This window comes from Netta rufina (assembly GCF_964035555.1).
Source record: "Netta rufina genome assembly, chromosome: 14".
NCBI lineage: Eukaryota > Metazoa > Chordata > Aves > Anseriformes > Anatidae > Netta > Netta rufina.
The window spans coordinates 14,767,737-14,787,355 of NC_140137.1; the positions used below are offsets into that span (position 1 = coordinate 14,767,737).

Sequence of the window (19,619 nt, forward strand, 5' to 3'; positions counted from 1 at the left end):
GCGCGGCGGCGCGGCGCGCGCGCGGCGGCGGCGGCGGCCGCACCTCCCCCGGCAAGATGGCGTCGCTGCTGCAGTCGGAGCGGGTGCTGTACCTGGTGCGCGGCGAGAAGGAGCTGCGGGCGCCGCTGCCGCAGCTGTACTTCTGCCGCTACTGCAGCGAGCTCCGCTCCCTCGAGTGCGTCTCGCACGAGGTAACGCCGGCCCGGCCGCGCCGCTGCCCTCCCATTGGCCGCCTCGCCCGTCGCTCTTTCTTATCCCGCCCCGCTATTGGCTGGCGGCGCGGCTCGGGGGGCGGGCGCAGAGCGGGGAGCGGTGGGTGTGGGAGGGGGAGGGAGCCGGCGGTGGATTGGCTGAGCGCTGGTGTCAATCTGCGCGGGGAGGGCTGTGATTGGTGGAGGCCGGCGGGGGGGGCGGGAGTTGTGAGGGGTTAGTGTGTGAGGGGAGGCGGGGGGTGACAGGGCGGGGGGAGGGCGAGAGGAGGGGCGGCCTCGTCGCCTGCTCTTGGCTAATTGCCACAGTGTTAATTAATTATAATTAAATGACCCCAGGGCAGGGGTGAGGCGCTTGGGGAGTGTGTACGGTTTGGCCTGGTGGGTGACCAAGGACCCGATAATTGTGAAAAATAAAGAAAAAAGTGGTCTATTGAAGCTTTCTGTCACAATAACGGCACAAATAAGCGGGAAGCGCCTCACGGAGCCCCCACGGGCAGCCCCGGGGGCTCAGGAGGGCCCCTGCACGTCTGGTTTGAGCCCCTCGCTTTGAGGAGCCTCCCCACGTAGGGATTAATTAAACAGCACCTTGGGCTGAGGGCAGTGGGGTCAGTTTGGGCTGGGAGGGGCCGATCCGAGCCAAACCCCACAAATATCCCCAAACCCGGAGCCTCACGGGGCGCCTGGGCCCGTCCCTGTGCTGTTCCGCAGGTGGACTCGCACTACTGCCCCAGCTGCCTGGAAAACATGCCCTCGGCCGAAGCCAAGCTGAAGAAGAACAGGTAAGGGTGGGGCCTCCGCTTCCCTCGGCCACGTGCACCTGAAGCTCTCCTCAGAAATCACATCACTCACTACATCTTAATCCGTTAGGGGACAAAGTGCCTTCCCACGATGTGCCACGTACCCTTGGTGTCATCCTTTTTTTGGTGACCTGCTCTCAAACCACAAAGAGAAGCATTATTTCTATCACCCAAATTTTTCTCATTGCTGCCATTCTTACATTGACCCTAAACTCCTCCATTCCTCTAGTGCTGCTGCATTAGATAAGAACATTTATTATTTTAATCATGATTTGCTCGTTGAAAGCATTCTCCTGTGCCTGTGGGCTGCGTTTGGGCCTTGTCAGCTCACTCTCACACATAGGCTTTCCTCTTTTCCAGGTGTGCCAACTGCTTTGACTGCCCCTGCTGCATGCACACCCTTTCTACCCGGGCCACCAGTATTCCTGCTCCGCTTCCCGATGACCCAGCCAAAACTACGATGAAGAAAGCCTATTACCTGGCCTGTGGGTTTTGCCGCTGGACTTCCCGGGATGTGGGCATGGCAGATAAGTCTGTTGGTAAGTGACAGGCAAAGGCACGAGGCTAACAGCAGGAGTCTGGTGTCTTTCGGAAGTTAAAAGATAATCAAAGGTGGTTTCTGGCTGGATGGTGGGTGTAATGTTTGCCTAGGTTTTGAGTCACAGTTGGGGAATTCACAGGAAAATGATTTGTCTCTGAAGTCTTGGCTGCAGAGCTGAGTGCGTGTAACATCTGGCCTGCTGCCAGGCTCGTGTTACCTGCCTCATGAGGAAGCTGTAAAACACAGGGCTCTGACAGTCGGTGGGCTCTGCCCCTTCTGGAGAGCTTGCTCGTTCGCCTTCAGAGTCTTTGAAGTTGCTCAGTCTAACAGCATAGAAACCTAGTTTATTTTCTGTCACTTTTGTTTACTCAGGCTTATTTCAGAGGTGCTAGTCTTTGCACTTGTTTTTTTATTCTATTAATGACAGCACTGGAACAAAGCTTTTATCTATTTCTTGACGTGTAAGGCATGCAGAAAGCATCTGTCTGGCTCCAGGAGCGAGGCTGAGTAGACCAAGCAGGTCCTCTTTGATTTCTGGTGTTCTGTGACTGTAGACTTGGAGCTGAAGATGCAGGGACACAGGCAGCTAGAAACAAGAGAGTGTTCTTGTAAACTTAATTGCATGCTGCTGGGTGCTGTGCTGAGCATCTGTCAAACAGCAGTTGCTTAAAAACACAGTATAAAAGCTGGGCAAGTGACTTCCACCCAAACCTGCCTGGGAAAAGCTTTCAGAGGTAGATAGTTATGCAGGTATGAGCTTGAAGATTTGTAATGATAAGCGTAGCGAGCATAGGGCAAGCCATGTTTCATGATTAGGACCAATGTAGTTCGAGTGTTGGTGATTTCTGTGTAGAATCAAGAAACCTTCTCCTGAGGAGTTTGTTCTTTCTCTTTCTCACGCAGCTAGTGGCGGCTGGCAGGAACCAGAGAATCCACACACGCAGAGGGTGAGTGAAGGAGAAGGCCGTGCTTAGGCTGAGGTGGCATCAGGTAGAAAGAGCTGTTAGAGGTGCTGAGCCCTCTCGATCGCTTTTTCTGCACCTGTGTAATTCTTCAGCTGCCAGGTCCAGCTCATGATCTCTATCTTGACTGAATTCAGTGGAAGGGAGGCCTCTGAGAGGCTCTTCCTTGGATGCCACGGTGTGAAATCCAAGTTCAGAAGAAACTTGGTTGCAAAGATCACGTCTAGCAGCACTGTTAAAATGAAACTAGTGGGCATGTTGTGTCTGAATGTCTTGGGGAACTGGGGAAACGTGGGGAAGGCTGCTAAGGGAGAGTGCTGCTAACCTGTGACAGAGCACATCAGATTTTGCTTTACTGGTCTCCATTTAAAACTCTTACTGCAATCAAGTTTAAAAACTTGCACATTGCTCTGGAAGAAGAAAAGGCTTGATTCTAAAAGGGGCTTATGTCCAGGTACTACCATGCAGTGTGCTTGGTGGGCTTTCTTCATGTGAACAGAACTTATTTTCTGATCAGCAGTGCTTACAGGATCCGGAAAACAGAACTGCACCTCTGTGACCTTTCCTTGCCACCAGTCAGGGCTCTGCACTAAACATAAATCAGCCTCTGGGTGGGGAGATGCTGATTGCAGCACTAACCCAAACTGCTAAGACACAGAATTAAGACACAGAAATACTGTGACGCCGGCTCCTGCAGCTGGTCTGGAGTTTGTTCTCCTTTCACTGTGTATCTGTTCCTCCTCGCCCCTGCAGATTAACAAGCTGGTGGAGTACTACCAGCAGCTGGCTCAGAAGGAGAAGATCGAGCGGGACCGCAAGAAGCTGGTGCGACGCCGAAACTACATGCCGCTGGCCTTCTCGGTGAGCTGTGAGCACCGTGCTGCCAGTGCAGGAGAAGTGATGTGCAGCAGCAGCAGCAGCTTGGAAACTTAGACAAGTGGTAGCATGATAGGGCTGCTCTGCTTTTTTATTTCTTCCTAACTGAGAACATGAAGAAAATGCGCTAGGGCACGTGGGTTTCTTTGGGGACGAGCAGTTTTGCACGCGTTGTGTATTGCCTTGCCTCACTCTCTGATAGTCCTCTCTGATAGCGCCAGAAGGGTTTGTAGCTGCCGTCTGAAGGAACACGTTATCCAGCAGTGAAATGCAGCACAACTGCACTCATGATACCGGTGGTAGCTCTCAGGATAGTTTCATACCACTGCTCGGTAACAGATCAGAATTTACCCTGCGCTTTGCTGCGTGAAATCTCAACTGAACTGAACTTTAACACTCGATTGTGGCCTGAATAACTTGTTTATTGTACCTGCCAGGTAAATGCTTACTTTGTTCAGCTAGGTGACTGCGTACGCTTGCTACTTCTCAATTAACTGTGCCTGCTCTGTGCCCTTGCTTGTGTCTTATGGCTGCATTTTTTGTCTCCGTTGCTACCTGCTGCTATTTTGGGGGCTCTCCACAGCAACACACTATACACGTAGTGGTAAGTCTCTTCCCGGTTTCTGCTGGTGTTAAAGCTCTCCCGGTACCAACTGAAGGGCAGTAACGTGTCCTGCTCGTCACCTGTCCTCAGGGCCTCTGACTTGAATGTGCCTAGAACAAAGGCACCCGAGGGCTAGCTAGTTAGAGGGGAACGTGGTACAAGAAGTACTGCTTAGAAGCAGGCAGTGCCTTTGGGTAAGTAGCATGTGATTTAAAAGCATTCCTTCACAAAGCCTGGCCAAGACACAGACATCTTAACTGCCGGGGGGGAAACGGCGCTGACATCAGTCTCCTGATCCTTGAAGAATCACCAGGGCAGACGCTCACATTTCTCATTTGGTGAGAATTGGATTTTCAGCTCTGCCCGGAAGGAAGATTGCTTCCTAACGTCTTGTGTGCTTCTCAGCTGTAGGAAGCTGGGGGGTAGCTCAGCTGTTCCTGCCGAGCCGTGGTGCCTTGCGAGAGAGTCAGAGTAACTAAGTTAGAGCTGCAAGGCTCAGAGGAAGCTGAACGCTCCAGCTGCTTCTAGGAGTGCTGCAGAGCTTCTCAGATGGACACATAATCGTGTTTACCCGGTTTTTAGGCAGTTGAACTCTGATTCTGCACTACTTGTTCAGTACAGAGAACATGTCAGTAGTGCAGGCTGGTGGTTAAGGGAAGAAACGATTTTATAAGCAGTACACACACACCTGCCTCTTCCAGTCTGCAGCGTAGTGGTAATTGTTTTCTCCTTACTAACAGCTTGAGCAGGAAAAATAATCCTGAGAGACCTTGAATACCTTTCCCTTTTTGCTTTAATTTGCTTGTTTCCCTATGCTTGTCATGCAGTTTTAAAGGGTGAGTTTGCAGGAGGTCTTTTTGTCCTGGCAGGAAGCAGGACAGAAGCTATTTTCTGACAGCACCTTTTTCCCTGTAGGACAAATACGGCCTGGGAACCAGGCTTCAACGCCAGAGGCCCGGCGCCCCGATCAGTGCTCTCGCTGGACTCTCGTGAGTTCCTGGGCTGGGGTTATCTCTGGGGGAAGGACAGGAGGTGTAGGGGAGGAGGTGTTCTCTCTGACCACATTTTCCCTTATTTTGCGTCAGTCTGAAAGAAGGCGAAGACCAAAAGGAGATCAAGATTGAGCCAGCTGATGCAGTGGAAGAAGTGGAACCTCTTCCTGAGGATTACTACACCAGACCAATCAACCTGACAGAGGGTAATGCCTTAATGTCCTGGCACTTCTGCCGTTCCCTTTTATAACATGGGCAGTGCTTGGAGACGTGCCAGTAGAGTTCCTAGTGCTCTGAGGCTTTAGTAATTTTTACATTGTTATTGAAATTGTGTGATTTTGATTTTTTTTTTTGACCTTTCAAATGGTAATTTTGATTGCAGCTCAGCTTTGTATTATATGTGAAAAGCTCAGAGCCAAAACCAACAGGCCTCTTTACTATTGTTTCCTCTTTTTTTTTGGTCTTGGTTCCTCTGCATGCGAAATGTCAAGATTTGGATGGAGGAAAGGGCTGACATTCTTTTTCAAATAGTAGCAGGAAATAAGGAAGTGGTTGTGCTGCTGGGGAGTTGGCACTTTAATTGGCCTGTTCAGTTACAATTGTGCATTATTTTGACATCAGCTTGGAACAGCTTGCGGACGCTTTAGCTGGCTCGTGATTTAATCAGCAAATATTGTAAATTGGCCCAGAAAACTGGGGAGCGAATGGGACAAAACAGCGGGTACAGGAAGCGATGTGGACTTCCTGCTGAGGTGGCTTTAAGCAGGTCAGATGTCCTCAGTAGTTCTGTGGGACCACAGAGTCCACCAACATCAGTTCATGAGGGCTTTTTGGAACGGGGCAGAGCATCTTTGTGGTAAGACTCCGTCAGAGTTGTGAAAATACGATGCTGGTGGAGAAGACAACTCACAGTGGTTCCCTGGCAGGGGGGCTGCCAGGTGGCTCGTGGCCTGTTAGGCACTGGGGTATTCACCAGGAGCCTGTTTTGGGGGAGAAACCCACGGGGAGTTTGGCCACTGTGGTTCCTTGCCTTAGGAACTATGCAGTCACTAATTCTCTGCGTGAGTCTGAATTATGCAAACTCCTTACGGAGAAGCTGGATGTTCGACTTGCGCAGTGCCCCGCTGTGGCAGTAACAAAGCTATGAAATCTGATTTGCCCTTTGCAAAAGCATGGTTTGTTTTCTAGATGTCAATAAAATACTCTTGCCATCTCAGCTGAGCTTCAAAAACAGATTGCGGTTTCTTGTTCCTCCTGGCTTGGCACTTGTATTGTACAAATGTTACCATGCCCAGTCAGGGCAGCCCTTTTTACCCCTCTTACCCTTGTGTTCATTCACTGCTAGGAACAGTGACACTTACCAGTGGCTTCTGAATTAGTGGGTGCAGGTGAAATTAAATTCTGCACAGCACACTGCACGCTTGCAGTTAGCACAGCACATATTTACAGTCTAGCTTGAGTTCCAGTGCCTGGGTAAGACTTGAACTTGGTTTGTTTTCTCTTGTGCACCCAGTGACGACCCTGCATCAGCGTTTGCTGCAGCCCGATTTCCAGCCGATCTGTGCTTCCCAGCTCTACCCACGTCACAAGCATCTCCTGATCAAACGCTCGCTGCGCTGTCGGGTAGGTGGCTAAACAGCACTTGTAGGCTCACAGGAATTGGGCTGCGGGGAAATGGGCTCTGTATTTCTCTTTAGAAGAAGCTGCTCAAATGCTTCTTGTTGTTGTAAGTTCTCTAGAACGTTCTCTCGGTGCTGTTATCAGTTACAAGGGAAACTGTCACATCTCTGATGTGACTACGAATGTGAAGGGGTAGCCACATTCACAGACACACAAAGACACAAAGGTGGATTTGCAGAAGTGTCTGTGCACCGTGCCTAGCAGAGGACTTACAGAAGGCAGCCAGTACAGTTGGCATTACAAAATTCTGCTATTATTAAAGACAAAAATCAAGTCAGTAAACAAAATATTAGTGATAAGTACCATAGAGTGGTGAAGCTGCCCCTGGAATGAAGGCAGAAAGAGTGGAAAAGCAGAGAGCTGCAAAGTAAAGACAAGCAAGAATTAAATCCAAGTTCTGCCTTTGGCTTGCTACATCATCTTCAGAAAGCTGCTTGCTTTCTCAGTGAAACGGGGATATTGATCTAGTTCCCAGGCTAATAGAGCAGTATTCTTGTAAGTATTTAAGATGCAAAATGCTTTGCAAATGCAGATTATTTTCTCAGAAATAATTAACGTCAGGCTGGGCCTGTACTGGAAGAGTAGTCTGTGAGCAGATCAGTTTTGGGTTGCAGCTGTTGGCTATTCAATGGATGTTGGAGCATAAGTCAAAAGACTGCAGTTACTTGTGCCTTCTTCCTGCTGCATTCAGTGTCTGAGTATTTTTCATCCTGGTTCTGAATCCTGTGTTTCTGAGATTGCAGTAGCTTTGCTGGAATGACATTTTCAAAAATATCAATAACTTGACACTGGTCTGACTGCGTGCACCCCACGTTAGCTGTTACGTGCGCTGTGCTAGAGGGGTAGTGCTGTGGCTGGTGGCACTGTGCCTGCAGCTCTGATTCATCAGTTTGTGACTGCACGCTGTTTTCTGGTGTTTACTAAAATATCTTTGCTTCTAGAAATGTGAGCATAACCTGAGCAAACCAGAGTTCAATCCAACATCTATCAAGTTCAAGATCCAGCTGGTTGCTGTGTAAGTAAGATGCTGGGGCTGGGGGTAACAACTGCCTACCAATGCTTGGTTAAAGCCTTGTATTTCCATTTCTTTTGTGCTTTTGATTTGACCTCTTTTATGATTGATTGTGTCATTTCTTACAATGATGTAATCGCCTTTTGTATTTATTTGGGTAAATTTTCAGTAAGATTGCTTCATAATCTGCTGAAAACTTCAGTTTGAAAGAAGGGATGGTGAGCTGTTCCAGCCCCATGTCATAGCAGGAGTTAAAAGGATTAGCCTTATATAGCAAAAGGGCACTTTATTTATCTGTTTGATGTAAGTTAAACTCTTGTAGTGTAGAACATGTCTTGCTGGATGCCTGTGACTACGTACTTAGGTTGCAGACAGCTGCACAGTTCCTTGTTCCCATTTGCTTTGTTCTCCTTGCAGGAACTATATCCCTGAAGTGAGGATCATGTCCATTCCCAACCTGCGCTACATGAAGGTCAGTGCTTTTTTTTTTTCCAGAAACGTTTTATGGTGAGTCACAGCTGAGAGGTGTGCACGGGGGATCTTTTTGGGAGCTTGCACGGTGTGATGAATGTTTCCTGAAGGCTCCGCTCCTTGCAGAGAGGGCACAGGGTTTAAGGGAGTGGTCAGAATAACGCTGCGTGTACTTGTCACTCTGCATGAGTAGATCACAGTGTGCTGTGATGTCTGGCGTTGCAAGTACATGATTATATCTGGTGAATAAAAGGTGTGGGGTTGCTCTCTGGGCTAGAGTCCAAAGACATGCATTTCTGCTATTAAAAAGAGTGCTGTGTGACATTGCCACCTTTCGTACAGAATGGGGCTCTTTGCTTTCAGTCCTTTGAGTACCTGAGACAATTTTGAAGGTGTTAATCAGTCACAGGACGTGGAGGTGCTCACAGTAAAGGTGACTTTTAGAATAATTACTTCTTGACCTGGGATTCTTGAATCTTTTCCAGGAAAGCCAAGTTCTTCTGACTTTGACCAATCCGGTGGAGAACATCACACACGTCACGCTGCTGGAGTGTGAGGAGGGAGACCCTGACAACATCAACAGCACTGCCAAGGTACTGTGCCCTCCTGATTTTATTCCTTGGAGGCTTAAATGACCATCACCAATGTAAGTGTCAGCTCATAATGCATTTTAAAATGGTGTCTGCTCACTGAATCCAGAGCCCAAGGGAGAAATGCACAACTTCCCAGGCAGAGTGGTAACTGGGCACTGTTAGAGAGGAAAGCCAAGGATGAATCACTTCTGTTAAGCCATAGTAAAGCAGACCTCAGAAGGGGAGTGCTCTGTCCTGCTCGTAGTGTAGGTGGTGAGTACTAAAAGGCTGCTTCTCTTTGTGTCATTTCAGGTGGCAGTGCCTCCCAAGGAGCTAATTCTGGCTGGCAAAGATGCTGCAGCAGAGTACGATGAGCTGGCAGAGCCTCAAGACTTCCAGGATGACCCTGAGTGAGTGCAGTCTGTTCTGTGGGCATCCTGCCCCTTAAATACTTGGCACTTGAACCAAGTAATTTGCTCTCCTCTCTCGTCAGTACTTCTTGTTACATTGACCACATATTTCGGTCAGAGATTAGCAGTGCAAATCTTTTTTTCTGTTTGTGGTTTGGACTCTTCAGGAGATGTTTGATCTAAGGCAAGGGTTGGGTTACAGGTGCTGGTACTGATTCTCTCTGGGGATACTTTGTAATCCTCTCCTCTGTAAGCAGAGGGTTCACAGGAGTGCCCAGAATTATGCAGTGGGGGATGCAACAGAGGTACCTCCAGGCCTCAGGGGGGAATATGCTCAGCAGGCTCTTACAGAGCAACTGGAGCTAAAATATTACAGCCTCTCCCTGTTGCACAACGGGGTGTGTAACTCCTGTGGCCAAAGCAGGCCTGTTCTGTGTGGTGGGTTTGTCAGCAGCTGCCAGCATGAAGGGGGTACCACATCCTGCTCACGGGGCAGGAGGGGCTGCTGTCTCCTGAAAGAAGAGCAGCAGGGAGCAAGCTACACACCAGGAGAATTGTTCTGGCAGGGCATGTGCAGCCTGCGGGCTGTAAACTGAGCATCCCTCTGACACGGCACCAGAATGAGCCTCTCCGAACAATTGTTTGAGAACTCGGCTGACCCAGTTCTTTTGTTTTCTGCCTTGCAGCATTATTGCCTTCAGAAAAGCCAATAAGGTAGGAGTTTTCATCAAGGTCACCCCACAGAAAGAGGAGGGCGAAGTGACCGTGAGCTTTAAGATGAAGCACGAGTTCAAAAACCTGGCTGCTCCCATCCGGCCCAGCGAGGAAGGCGACCAGATCTCCGAGGTCATCTGGCTCACCCACCACGTCGAGCTCAGCCTCGGCCCAGTGCTCCCCTAAAAGCTCCCGAATTGTGTCCCGGTGGCTGGCCGCAGGACGGACTGTCTGTGAACGAGTGTGCCCTGGTGAAAACTTCTGTCAGCTCCTCTGCTGTGTTCGTGTGCGCCACGTGCCCCAGCCAGGCCACGAGGAGGAGGCTGCGGGGTGGGGGTGCTGTGCTTCGGGATGGTTTGTTCTCCTCTTATCGTAGTGCCCACTAACGCTCTGCTTCCCTACACTGCCACAGGCTAGTTTAACTTGCAGCACGTGTGTCAGCACGCAGAACGAGCTAGCTTTCTCCAGGTTTGCACTACTCCTGGCTGAATTTGGCTGTGTCAACAAAAAAAAAGAACCCGTATTGGTTTTTCTTCATGTCAGCCCGCAAACCTAATGTTACGTACCTGATAGTGAATGTCTCATCTCACACAGAATTACGCCCTTCTCGAACAAGTATTTTAGGAGGTGGCAAGGTCTGCTGCATTCTGGCAAGTCTGTTGCCAGCAGCATGCTGCTTTCTTCTCTTTTTTTCTGCTTCCTTGTAGGATACCTCAAGTAACCGTGGAGCACTCGGACACGAAACCCTTTTATTTTCGTGAAAAGCCCCTGGCCCGTGTAGCTTCCTTAGCCAGGGTGATGCGTCTTTTCACAAAGGAGATGGTCGGTTTGCCCTTAAACTCCAAGTGTAGTGTACTGTAGTGTTCGTGGATTTGAGTGGTGACCAACTGCGCTGTGAGCCCGTTGTGTTGCGAGCTGGGTGTGGTAGCATGATAGATTATTACAAGCTGGGAAAGCAGATCCTGCTGCCTTGCTTTGCGGTCCTGAGAGGCTGCCTGGCAGTCTTGGTATTAATAGATGTGTGTTAAAAGATAGCAAGTGAAGAGTACTTAAACGTGGAGAGTTAAAGTTAGGTCCAGTGTACAAAAAGGAGCTGCAGAGGTTGTCCAGGTTCGTGCTTTGTCTTTTTCCAGTTGTGGGAGGGGGGAGTGAAGGAGGAAGGAGCATTGTACCGCTGGGGAAGGATCACTGGCTGCGGTGTGCCTTGGCCGCAGTCCCTGCTGCGAGCAGTGATTACGAGCAGGGCACCCAGGAGCAGATCCTTCCTCGGGAGTCTCCGCTTTCACTCCCAGCCGAGCCGTTTGCCTTCACGACCCCATTCCCATGGCCTTTGCTGTGGTGGTGGCGGGGGCCAGGCCCCCTGCCAGCCAGCTGCAGCTTCATCACTCAAAAGATGCTCGCGTGGGGCTCTGCCAGCCGGGCATTCCTGCCTGTAGCCACACTAACCTAAACACTACCCCCACCAACACCCCAAAATTGCCCCCTGGGGGGCTCCCTGCCAGCCCCATGGCTGGGGATGGCCTCGCTGTGTGTCCGTCTGTCCGTCTGTCCCTGCTCCTCTGTGAGTGCCCCCCCCCCGCCCTCCTGCTTGACTGCTGTAGTAATAAAGCCGCCTGCCTCTCGGCCTCCCGTGCTGTCCGTCGCAAATAATAACGCTAATAATCGTTAAAATAAATGAATAAATGCATAAAAATGGCAGCGCCCCCCCCCCTTCCACAGTGGTTTCTCCCCCCGTTCCCTATGGGCTCTCCCCCTCCCTCCGCGATGGTTCGGTCCCCATCTTCCCCCCACCCACCGCCCAAATGGTTTCGCCCCCAGCTCCCAATGGGTTCCCCCCCCCCCACCCCGTCCCAATGGTTCCGTCCCCCTCGCCCCAATGGTTCGGCCCCGCCCGCGGTTCTCTAGCCCCGCCCACCGCGGCGGTGCCGCCGGAAGTGACGCCACTTCCGCCTCCCCCCCGAGGCGGAGCGGCGCGGGGGCCGCCATGTCGACGTCGCTGGGCTCCAACACCTACAACCGGCAGAACTGGGAGGACGCCGTGAGCGCCGCCACGGGGGGGGGACGGGGGGGGACGGGGGGGATCGGGGGGGACGGGGACGGGCCCGTTCGGAGAGCACGGGGTGGGGCTGGGGGCGTGGGGCAGGCCCGAGGCCGGGGTGTGGGGGTGAGGGGCGGCGGGGGGGGCGGGCAGAGACAGGGAGGGACGGGCACTGACAGGGAAAAAAGGAAAAAAAAGAGAAAAAAGGGAATAAGGGGGAAAAATTGGACGGGCACTGGCAGGGGAAAGGGGAAAAAAGAGAAAAAAAGAGAAGAAGGGGGAAAATTTGGGGGAAAAAGGGGAAAAGCAGGAGCAGCCGGCCTGCCGTAGGCCTCTCACCAGAGGGATTCGGGTGGGGGCTCGGGGCTGTGCCCGAGGGCGGCTTTTTGGTGCCCTCCCAGCGCTCAGGTGGGTGACAGTCGGGCGTGTTAGCTCAGGAGGTGATTTAAGCCCTGCCGCGGTGATTTCGTTGCTAATTCCACGTTTTCTTGCTTCCTGCTCGATTCAGGATTTCCCTATTCTGTGCCAGACATGTCTTGGAGAGAACCCCTACATTCGCATGGTACGTGCCTGGTGACAGCAGCCCTGTGCTGGGCCGGTCACGGATGCCTGCCCCGGGACTCTGCGGGTCTGAGAGCAAAAATAAGCTGGAAAACAGGAGGTTGAGCTGTTTGCGCTCCCAATTAGCTGGTTGTGCACAGCAGGATCTAGTTCATACCTTTGTTGGTGTGTCATGTCACGGTGGTAGGCACAGGATGTAGGAATAAGCTGGGCAAAAAGGGGGAGGAAGGTGGCAGGAAACAGCAGAAAACAAAGCTCTGGGACCAGGAAATTGTGTGCTGCAGGGAGCGGGGAGCTGCTGGAACATTAAGTAGATGAGCACAGTTTGTGATGTGCAGGGTTTGTACCCGTGAAGGTATGCTAAGGCTGCCTTAGGGAGGCATCCTGGCAGTCATTTAAATCCTTGTTGACCTTGGTTCTGTCTGTTCAGGCTGAGTCAGGCCGTGCTGTGCCGCTTTTCTCTGTTACTGAGGATGAGGGTTTAGGTTCCCTCCTTGTTTCCTTTCCACAAATTTTGCTGAGAGCTATTACAGCGTTTTTAAGAAACATAATTTTATTGCTGATAAAAATGAAAGTTCAAAAATGGTTTTTGTGTACTTGGTTTAGGTAATTACATCACTTTTGTTTAAACATAGCTATTAATGTTCCATTTCATTTGCACCTCTCCTAGTACATGAAGCGAGGCGTATCAAACCCTGTTTAAATGAGTGATTCTAAAATGGGTTGAGAGTTTCTTAGGATTATTTTTGTCCTGTTCACCATCCAAGGAAGATTCCACTTAAGCACAAAACATGGGGGTGGGTGAGCCTTGGTGCAGCATGTAAGGGAGAGGACGCAGTGCTGTAACTGTGATGTTTTGTGGTTTTGTTTGTCTTTTTTTTGTTGAATTAATGATATTTCACATTTTATTTTTTGATTTTGATTATGTTTCAGACCAAAGAGAAGTATGGAAAGGAATGCAAGGTATGTTTGTTGTCTTTTGAAGCATGTCTAGGAGCAATACGTTGTGATGTTTATAAAATATCTGCTGCCTTCAGGAAAGTGCTTATCTGGGTTAACATCTTAACGCACACGTAACTGCGTAACATTTTAGGGCAGTCAACAATCTGCTTTGTTACGTGGCTGTTCTTGTAACAGTCAAAATATTGGTCAGACAGACCTCGGGTTTGCTCGTGTTTATCAGAATCTTTAGGTTTTGCTAATCTCATTGTACTTTATTTAAAGGTATTGCAACATTCAACTCGTTCAGTCCTTTCTGTTGCAAGTTTCTTTTTGTTGTTAAGTGGTGCATGAATAACTGGAGTTTAGGGTTTGCTGTGAACGTGTTGTTCTTGGCCAGCCAGAGATTACTGTTAGAAATAACCCAGGTTTACTTCTGAGAGGGATGGAAATATTTAAAGTTGTTGTGGCTTGATGGAAGTTAAGGTCCATCCCTGCTTCTTTTATCAGTTGTCACCTGAGGTAGGGAGAAGGTTTGAGTAGAAATCATGCTTTCCTTCCTCAGATTGCACATGCATCGGCTGCAGATGCATCTTTCCTGCAGATAACATAGAGGGCAGTGGCTTTTATCTGGACCAAAAGTCCCATAACCTCTCACTGGGCTTGCTGCTATTCCATTGACTGTTCAATTTACAAATAATTGCCAATTTATCTTTAATAATGCAAGACCCTGAATGGTAAGTTCAGTGCTTTGGGATTCAGTTCTCTGCTTTCTGTCTCTCAGATTTGTGCCAGGCCCTTCACAGTGTTCCGCTGGTGCCCTGGTGTTCGCATGCGCTTCAAGAAAACAGAAGTGTGCCAGACATGCAGCAAGCTGAAGAATGTCTGTCAGACCTGCCTGCTTGACCTGGAGTATGGTGAGCACCAAAAAGCATTAACTAAGAGAAGCAGCAGTTCTGCTTGCCTCTGAAATGAAAGTTGGTGAAATGGCATTAAATGCGTGCATGAAATTGGCATGGTTGTCTGCAGACAGACTTTGAGAAGAACAAATCTTGATGATCAGATCTCTTCCAAGATTCAGGGACGGCTCGGTGTACCTGGGCAGTAGATAAGTTATCTTTGGCTGATGCAGGATGTAGGAGCTATTTTTTGTTCTTTTGGTTTGTGCTTCATAGGGATTTTTTGCTTGTTTAATTCTAGGTTTGCCAATCCAAGTCCGAGATGCAGGGCTCTCCCTTAAGGATGAAATGCCTAAATCTGATGTCAATAAAGAGTATTACACCCAGAACATGGAACGTGAGGTAAGAAAGAGTGGTTTAATCATGTTCTGTTTGTGTGGATGTGTGCAAGGGAGGGAAGGGGCCAAATGCGCTTTCTCTGAAAAAGAATTACCCGAGTCACCTTAAAATCACATGCTTCCTTTGATTCTGCGCATTACTTCTGATGTTTTTATATTATACAGTATTTGATATTGTAACAGCTCTCAGCAAATCATTTGTCTTTTAACTTCTGTGTAGATAGCCAACTCTGACGGCACCAGGCCAGTGGGTGCGCTAGGAAAAGCAACTTCCACCAGTGACATGCTGCTGAAGCTGGCGCGGACCACGCCGTACTACAAACGTAACCGTCCTCACATCTGCTCCTTCTGGGTTAAAGGAGAATGCAAGCGAGGAGAAGAGTGTCCTTACAGGTACACGTACATTTCAAACAGTTAAATGTGTTCCCTGTGGCCAGATACTTCTTCCCCTAGGGACTGAGGAGCAGGAAATGTTGCAGTGGGTAGAGGGCACAATGCAGTGATTATTGGGGTCAGTGTGAAACCTGAAGGAGCTGGCTTGCAGCACCACTGAATGGGTCTTTGTTGTGACAGGCTCGGTGGTGAGGCATTTGCTGCGTGGTTTTGTAGTGTTTGGCCAAAGCAGTGACTGCAGCTCTTCTGCGTAGTTCATTTCGTCCCTTCGTGGCATCAGTCCCCTCCGTCAGAGGTCTTTGTGTTTGAACAAGAGGCCGTTTGAAATCCAGCTCTTGTGCTTTGTGGTGCTGAATGCTCGGCTCTCAGAAGTGCCATTCACTCAGAGCTGAAGGCGGTCCTGCCTGTAGCGTGTTGTTAGCTGCAGTCTAAGCTCTTGGGTCTTTTTGTTGCATTTTGGCCTGTTCATGTCAACAAGGTTATAAACCAGACTTTCTTTGGAGGGGAGAGGAGCAGTTTTAGTCACTCTAACCTGATGCAGCTGTGACTGGTGTTACGAAATGCTTTGTTTGCTGAACCTTAGGCACGAGAAGCCTACAGATCCAGACGATCCTCTGGCTGATCAGAACATCAAAGATCGTTACTACGGAATTAACGATCCTGTGGCTGATAAGCTGCTGAAACGAGCATCGACCATGCCTCGACTGGACCCTCCTGATGACAAGACCATCACTACACTGTATGTCGGAGGGCTCGGAGATACCATCACTGAGTCGGATCTCAGGTGTGTTGGTGCAGCTGTGCTGCTCGTGCCTTTGTATTTGATGCTTTGGCTGCTGCTCATCTTCAAGGGAAGGAAGAATCTGGCTTGCAAGGAAATAAAAACAAAAACAAAACTGGCTTTCAGTGTTCCTTAATGGGGAACTGGTTGGTGGGCAAGTAGAGAGGAGTACCAGCTTGTTGGAGAACAGATAAACAGGCGTGCTTCAAAATGCTTTGATTAAGAGAGAAATCTTAACGATGAGTCATTCTCCAGAGCTCTTGGGGGTACTGTTATGCTTTGCAACAAGGCCCCATACCTTCTGCCTAGCTAGCTGCTGAGAAAAGCTGCTGCAGTGATTTTATTGCTCCATAATGACACACGGGAGCCAAGAGACTTGATTTGTAGTGGTTGTTCTGAAGTGGTGACGGAGAAAAGAAAGGATGTGATCATATCGATTTCATCACACAAAACCTTACCCTGCGGCTAGGAGGAACGGGATTTCACATGCATGTTTTTCCACGCAGAAATCACTTCTACCAGTTTGGGGAAATTCGGACGATAACTGTGGTGCAGAGGCAGCAGTGTGCTTTCATCCAGTTTGCCACCCGGCAAGCTGCAGAAGTGGCTGCTGAGAAATCCTTCAACAAGCTCATCGTCAACGGCCGCAGGCTCAATGTCAAATGGGGAAGGTGAGTGGGGTGGGAGGTGTGCACACTCGTTACCTCTTTCTCAGATGCCTTGTGAGCATTCCCCTCAGGGGCTCAATTCTTAAGTGGAATTCATTTTTTGTGGGTCTTTGTTCAGTTTATGCAGCCCTGAGGAGCCGGATTGGACGTTAAGCTGAAGTAGGCGCTGAGCTGATACACAGTTGGGGTTCTCTTGCAGTCTCTTTCTTTCAGTAGTGGGATCTGGGTTGGATATGACACAAACTGTGTAAGGGTTGTGTTGGCTGAGGGCACTAGGTGAGTTTCACAGTTCTGCTTCTACTCCAGGCCTTGTGAACATTATTTGCATACTTTGTATCGGCCGTCTTTGGCAATGAGGTTTTCATCCTTGGCCTGAAGCAATGGATCCAGATTAGATAATGTGGAACCACTGCAGTATAAATACCTGCTTATCCTGCCTTTTCTTATCCTTGTTCTCAAATTTTTGTCTGTCCTTTAGGTCTCAGGCAGCAAGAGGAAAAGAGAAGGACAAAGAAGGTACCACAGAATCTGGGATAAAGCTGGAACCAGTTCCAGGACTTCCCGGAGGTAAGGGAGTAGTTTTCATCCCTGAAACGTTTCATGCTGACCTTCTTCCACAAGAAAGGCTGGTGTTCAGCCTCCGAGAACATTTTAAATTCAGGACACTAGAGGCACTGGTGAGCCCAGAGCAGTCACTGGCTGTGGGTTTGCAGCAGATAAAACCTGGCACGGGAAACGAGCTTTGTCTAGAAGCAAATTCTCGCTGGAAAGAGAGGTTGTCATGTGATGAGTGAAAAGTTAAGGCTGCATTAATTAATGTTACTCAGGTCCAAGATACTGGCAACCCACGCTGTTCACGTTTTTGTAATTCAATGAGTGTTGTGTGAAGGAAAAAGCAAAGCTGGTTTCTGCTGGACTAAAGTGGGGAGTGTTCCGGGGGGTTGCAGTTCTGTTCCTTGCTCCACCTCGAACATGTGGCAGCAGCAGCAGTTTGCCCTTGTGGAAGAATTGGTTGTGCCTCCTCCTCGGAGGCAGATGTGCCTGCATTTCTTGATGGAGAGATGAGGTTTTCCATAACCACAGTACGTGTTTGTTGTTTTTTTTCCTGCAGCTCTCCCACCTCCTCCAGCTGCAGAAGAGGAGGCTTCTGCAAATTACTTCAACCTACCTCCAAGTGGCCCTCCAGCTGTGGTGAACATTGCCTTGCCACCACCTCCTGGCATTGCTCCGCCACCACCTCCAGGTACTTGTTTTTCCTCTTTGATGAGGGTTTCTAAATTGGTGTTCCAGCGCAGCGGGCTGGAGGTCTGCTCCTCCTTGCTCAGCCTAACTGCAGCACTGAGGCATCCCTGCATTGATTTTTCCTGATGATACAGGCTGAAACGATGCCATAAAAGGAGCTGTCAGCACACTTTGATTAAACTGAGCTGCCTGTTGTGGTAGGTAATCACCTGCAAGTTTTCAGGCACGTTACAGATCCCTGGTATGGGTATTCACACCTGCCTGGGGCGTTTGCTGGCTGTGTAAACGCTGCACTGCCCTGAACTTCAGGGGGTATTTCCACAGCTGGTTGAACACAAGCCTGTGTTTGTGTACATGCATCTGTCTGGAGGGCTTTTTGTGGGGTGTCAGACTCTTTGGTTGCTCCACAGTTGAGCAGAAAGCATTTAGCTTGGCGTTAGTCACCCCTGCCAGTCCTCCACCAGCTCATATCTGGGACTAGGAATGTGTTGGGTAAGGATTGCTCCCAGTTCCTCTGGGAAGAGGGAAGGAATTGGAGGAATCGTGGGAGTTGGGCGCCTCTCTGAGGTGCAGCTGGTGGCCAAGCGGTTTCCATCGGCAGTTTCAAACAGCGGGACATTTGTGGGGTTTGCTCTCGTGCTGTGTCTCAACGCGACAACTCTTCCTGCAGGTTTTGGACCACACATGTTCCACGCCATGGGGCCGCCGCCTCCCTTCATGAGAGCTCCGGGCCCCATTCACTACCCGTCCCAAGATCCCCAGAGGATGGGTGCCCACGCGGGAAAGCACAGCAGCCCCTAGCACATCGTGTCACCCTTGTCATTTAAGTAAATGTCATTTTCTAGTTACCATGGTAGTGCCGTATGTTGAGCTGTGGGTGAGCTAGAGCAGCCTTATTTCCCTGCTTGCAGGCGCTGGGCAGGCTGAGCTCCGCGTCACCGTTACCGTCGATGCAGCCCGGGTCTTGCATTTAGTACCGGGGGGGTGGGGGGCAGGCAGAAGGGCTGTCGGGGGGGGGGCTGTGGATCAGGTGTACCAGGATTACAGTGCTCGTAGTGTATCCCATTTGCACACTTTTGAAATAAACTTCTGGAAAAACAAAAACCAAACCCTCTTCAAGCCCGTTTGATATCCTCAGTCTGAACACTGTGGACTATTTAAGTGTAACGAGAGACTTCTCTGTGTCAAGTAGCCACTGAATTGTGACCCCAATGACCTATTAATCGTGTAGCATTGAGCCAGGACTGAATAAGAGCTGAAAAACAAGCTTGTCAATGTGCCAAACCCATGGCTTTGCCTTACTAGCGCCACAGAATTTTTTTTTTCCTCTACTTTTTAAAGACTTGTAACAGAAAGAAACCTTCTGGTGCTTCACTTCTAATCCTGCGTGTCCCGAGCAAGAAAAGTTGGGTTGTGCAAGCAGCCCCCTGGTGCTGCAGGCGTGACCTGGAGTGACAGGTTGGCAGTTTTAACCTGCTGATGCTCCCCAGAAGGTGCTCGTGTGCCCCCCCTGCAGCTGTCAGCAGCACAGCACAGCTGCAGACTCATCCTGTGCATTTTCAGAACACGATCAGGGCTTTCAAGGCAGTTGGATAGAGTCTCCTCTGAAACTCTGAGATGGATCCAGCACCTTTTGATAAGACCTGAAACTTTTCTTTCTGTGCTCCAGCTATAGTGTTTGTCTAGGAGCAACTGCATGGAGCCTGCCTTTGAATAAGAGGTACGGGCACATGGCTAGAGGAGTTTGAGATACCTGTATGTCTGCTGCTTTCATGTAACTGATCTGTGGGCATCTTTCTGTAAAGCAAAACATGATGGACCTGTTCTGAAGACTCCTTTGCTTGTTTAAAAAAAAAA

General features: G+C 49.7%; 2 protein-coding genes across 2 annotated transcripts; both read left to right on the forward strand.

Moving 5' to 3' along the window:
- The first annotated feature begins 1 nt into the window (after nucleotide 1).
- DCTN4 (dynactin subunit 4) lies at nucleotides 2–10,385 on the forward strand. Its single transcript, XM_084295027.1, has 13 exons — nucleotides 2–191; nucleotides 921–991; nucleotides 1,370–1,548; nucleotides 2,454–2,497; nucleotides 3,266–3,373; nucleotides 4,908–4,981; nucleotides 5,078–5,190; nucleotides 6,498–6,607; nucleotides 7,606–7,679; nucleotides 8,094–8,148; nucleotides 8,633–8,740; nucleotides 9,032–9,129; nucleotides 9,816–10,385. The coding sequence occupies exons 1-13, from the start codon at nucleotides 57–59 to the stop codon at nucleotides 10,027–10,029; spliced, it is 1,383 nt and encodes a 460-aa protein (XP_084151153.1). The 5' UTR covers nucleotides 2–56; the 3' UTR covers nucleotides 10,030–10,385.
- A 1,354-nt stretch (nucleotides 10,386–11,739) lies between these two features.
- On the forward strand, nucleotides 11,740–18,611 carry RBM22 (RNA binding motif protein 22). Its single transcript, XM_084295085.1, has 11 exons — nucleotides 11,740–11,881; nucleotides 12,390–12,443; nucleotides 13,376–13,405; nucleotides 14,166–14,298; nucleotides 14,582–14,682; nucleotides 14,899–15,071; nucleotides 15,655–15,855; nucleotides 16,359–16,523; nucleotides 16,999–17,087; nucleotides 17,632–17,763; nucleotides 18,433–18,611. Exons 1-11 carry the CDS (start codon nucleotides 11,828–11,830, stop codon nucleotides 18,561–18,563), a joined length of 1,263 nt encoding a protein of 420 aa, XP_084151211.1. The 5' UTR covers nucleotides 11,740–11,827; the 3' UTR covers nucleotides 18,564–18,611.
- Nucleotides 18,612–19,619: the final 1,008 nt, after the last annotated feature.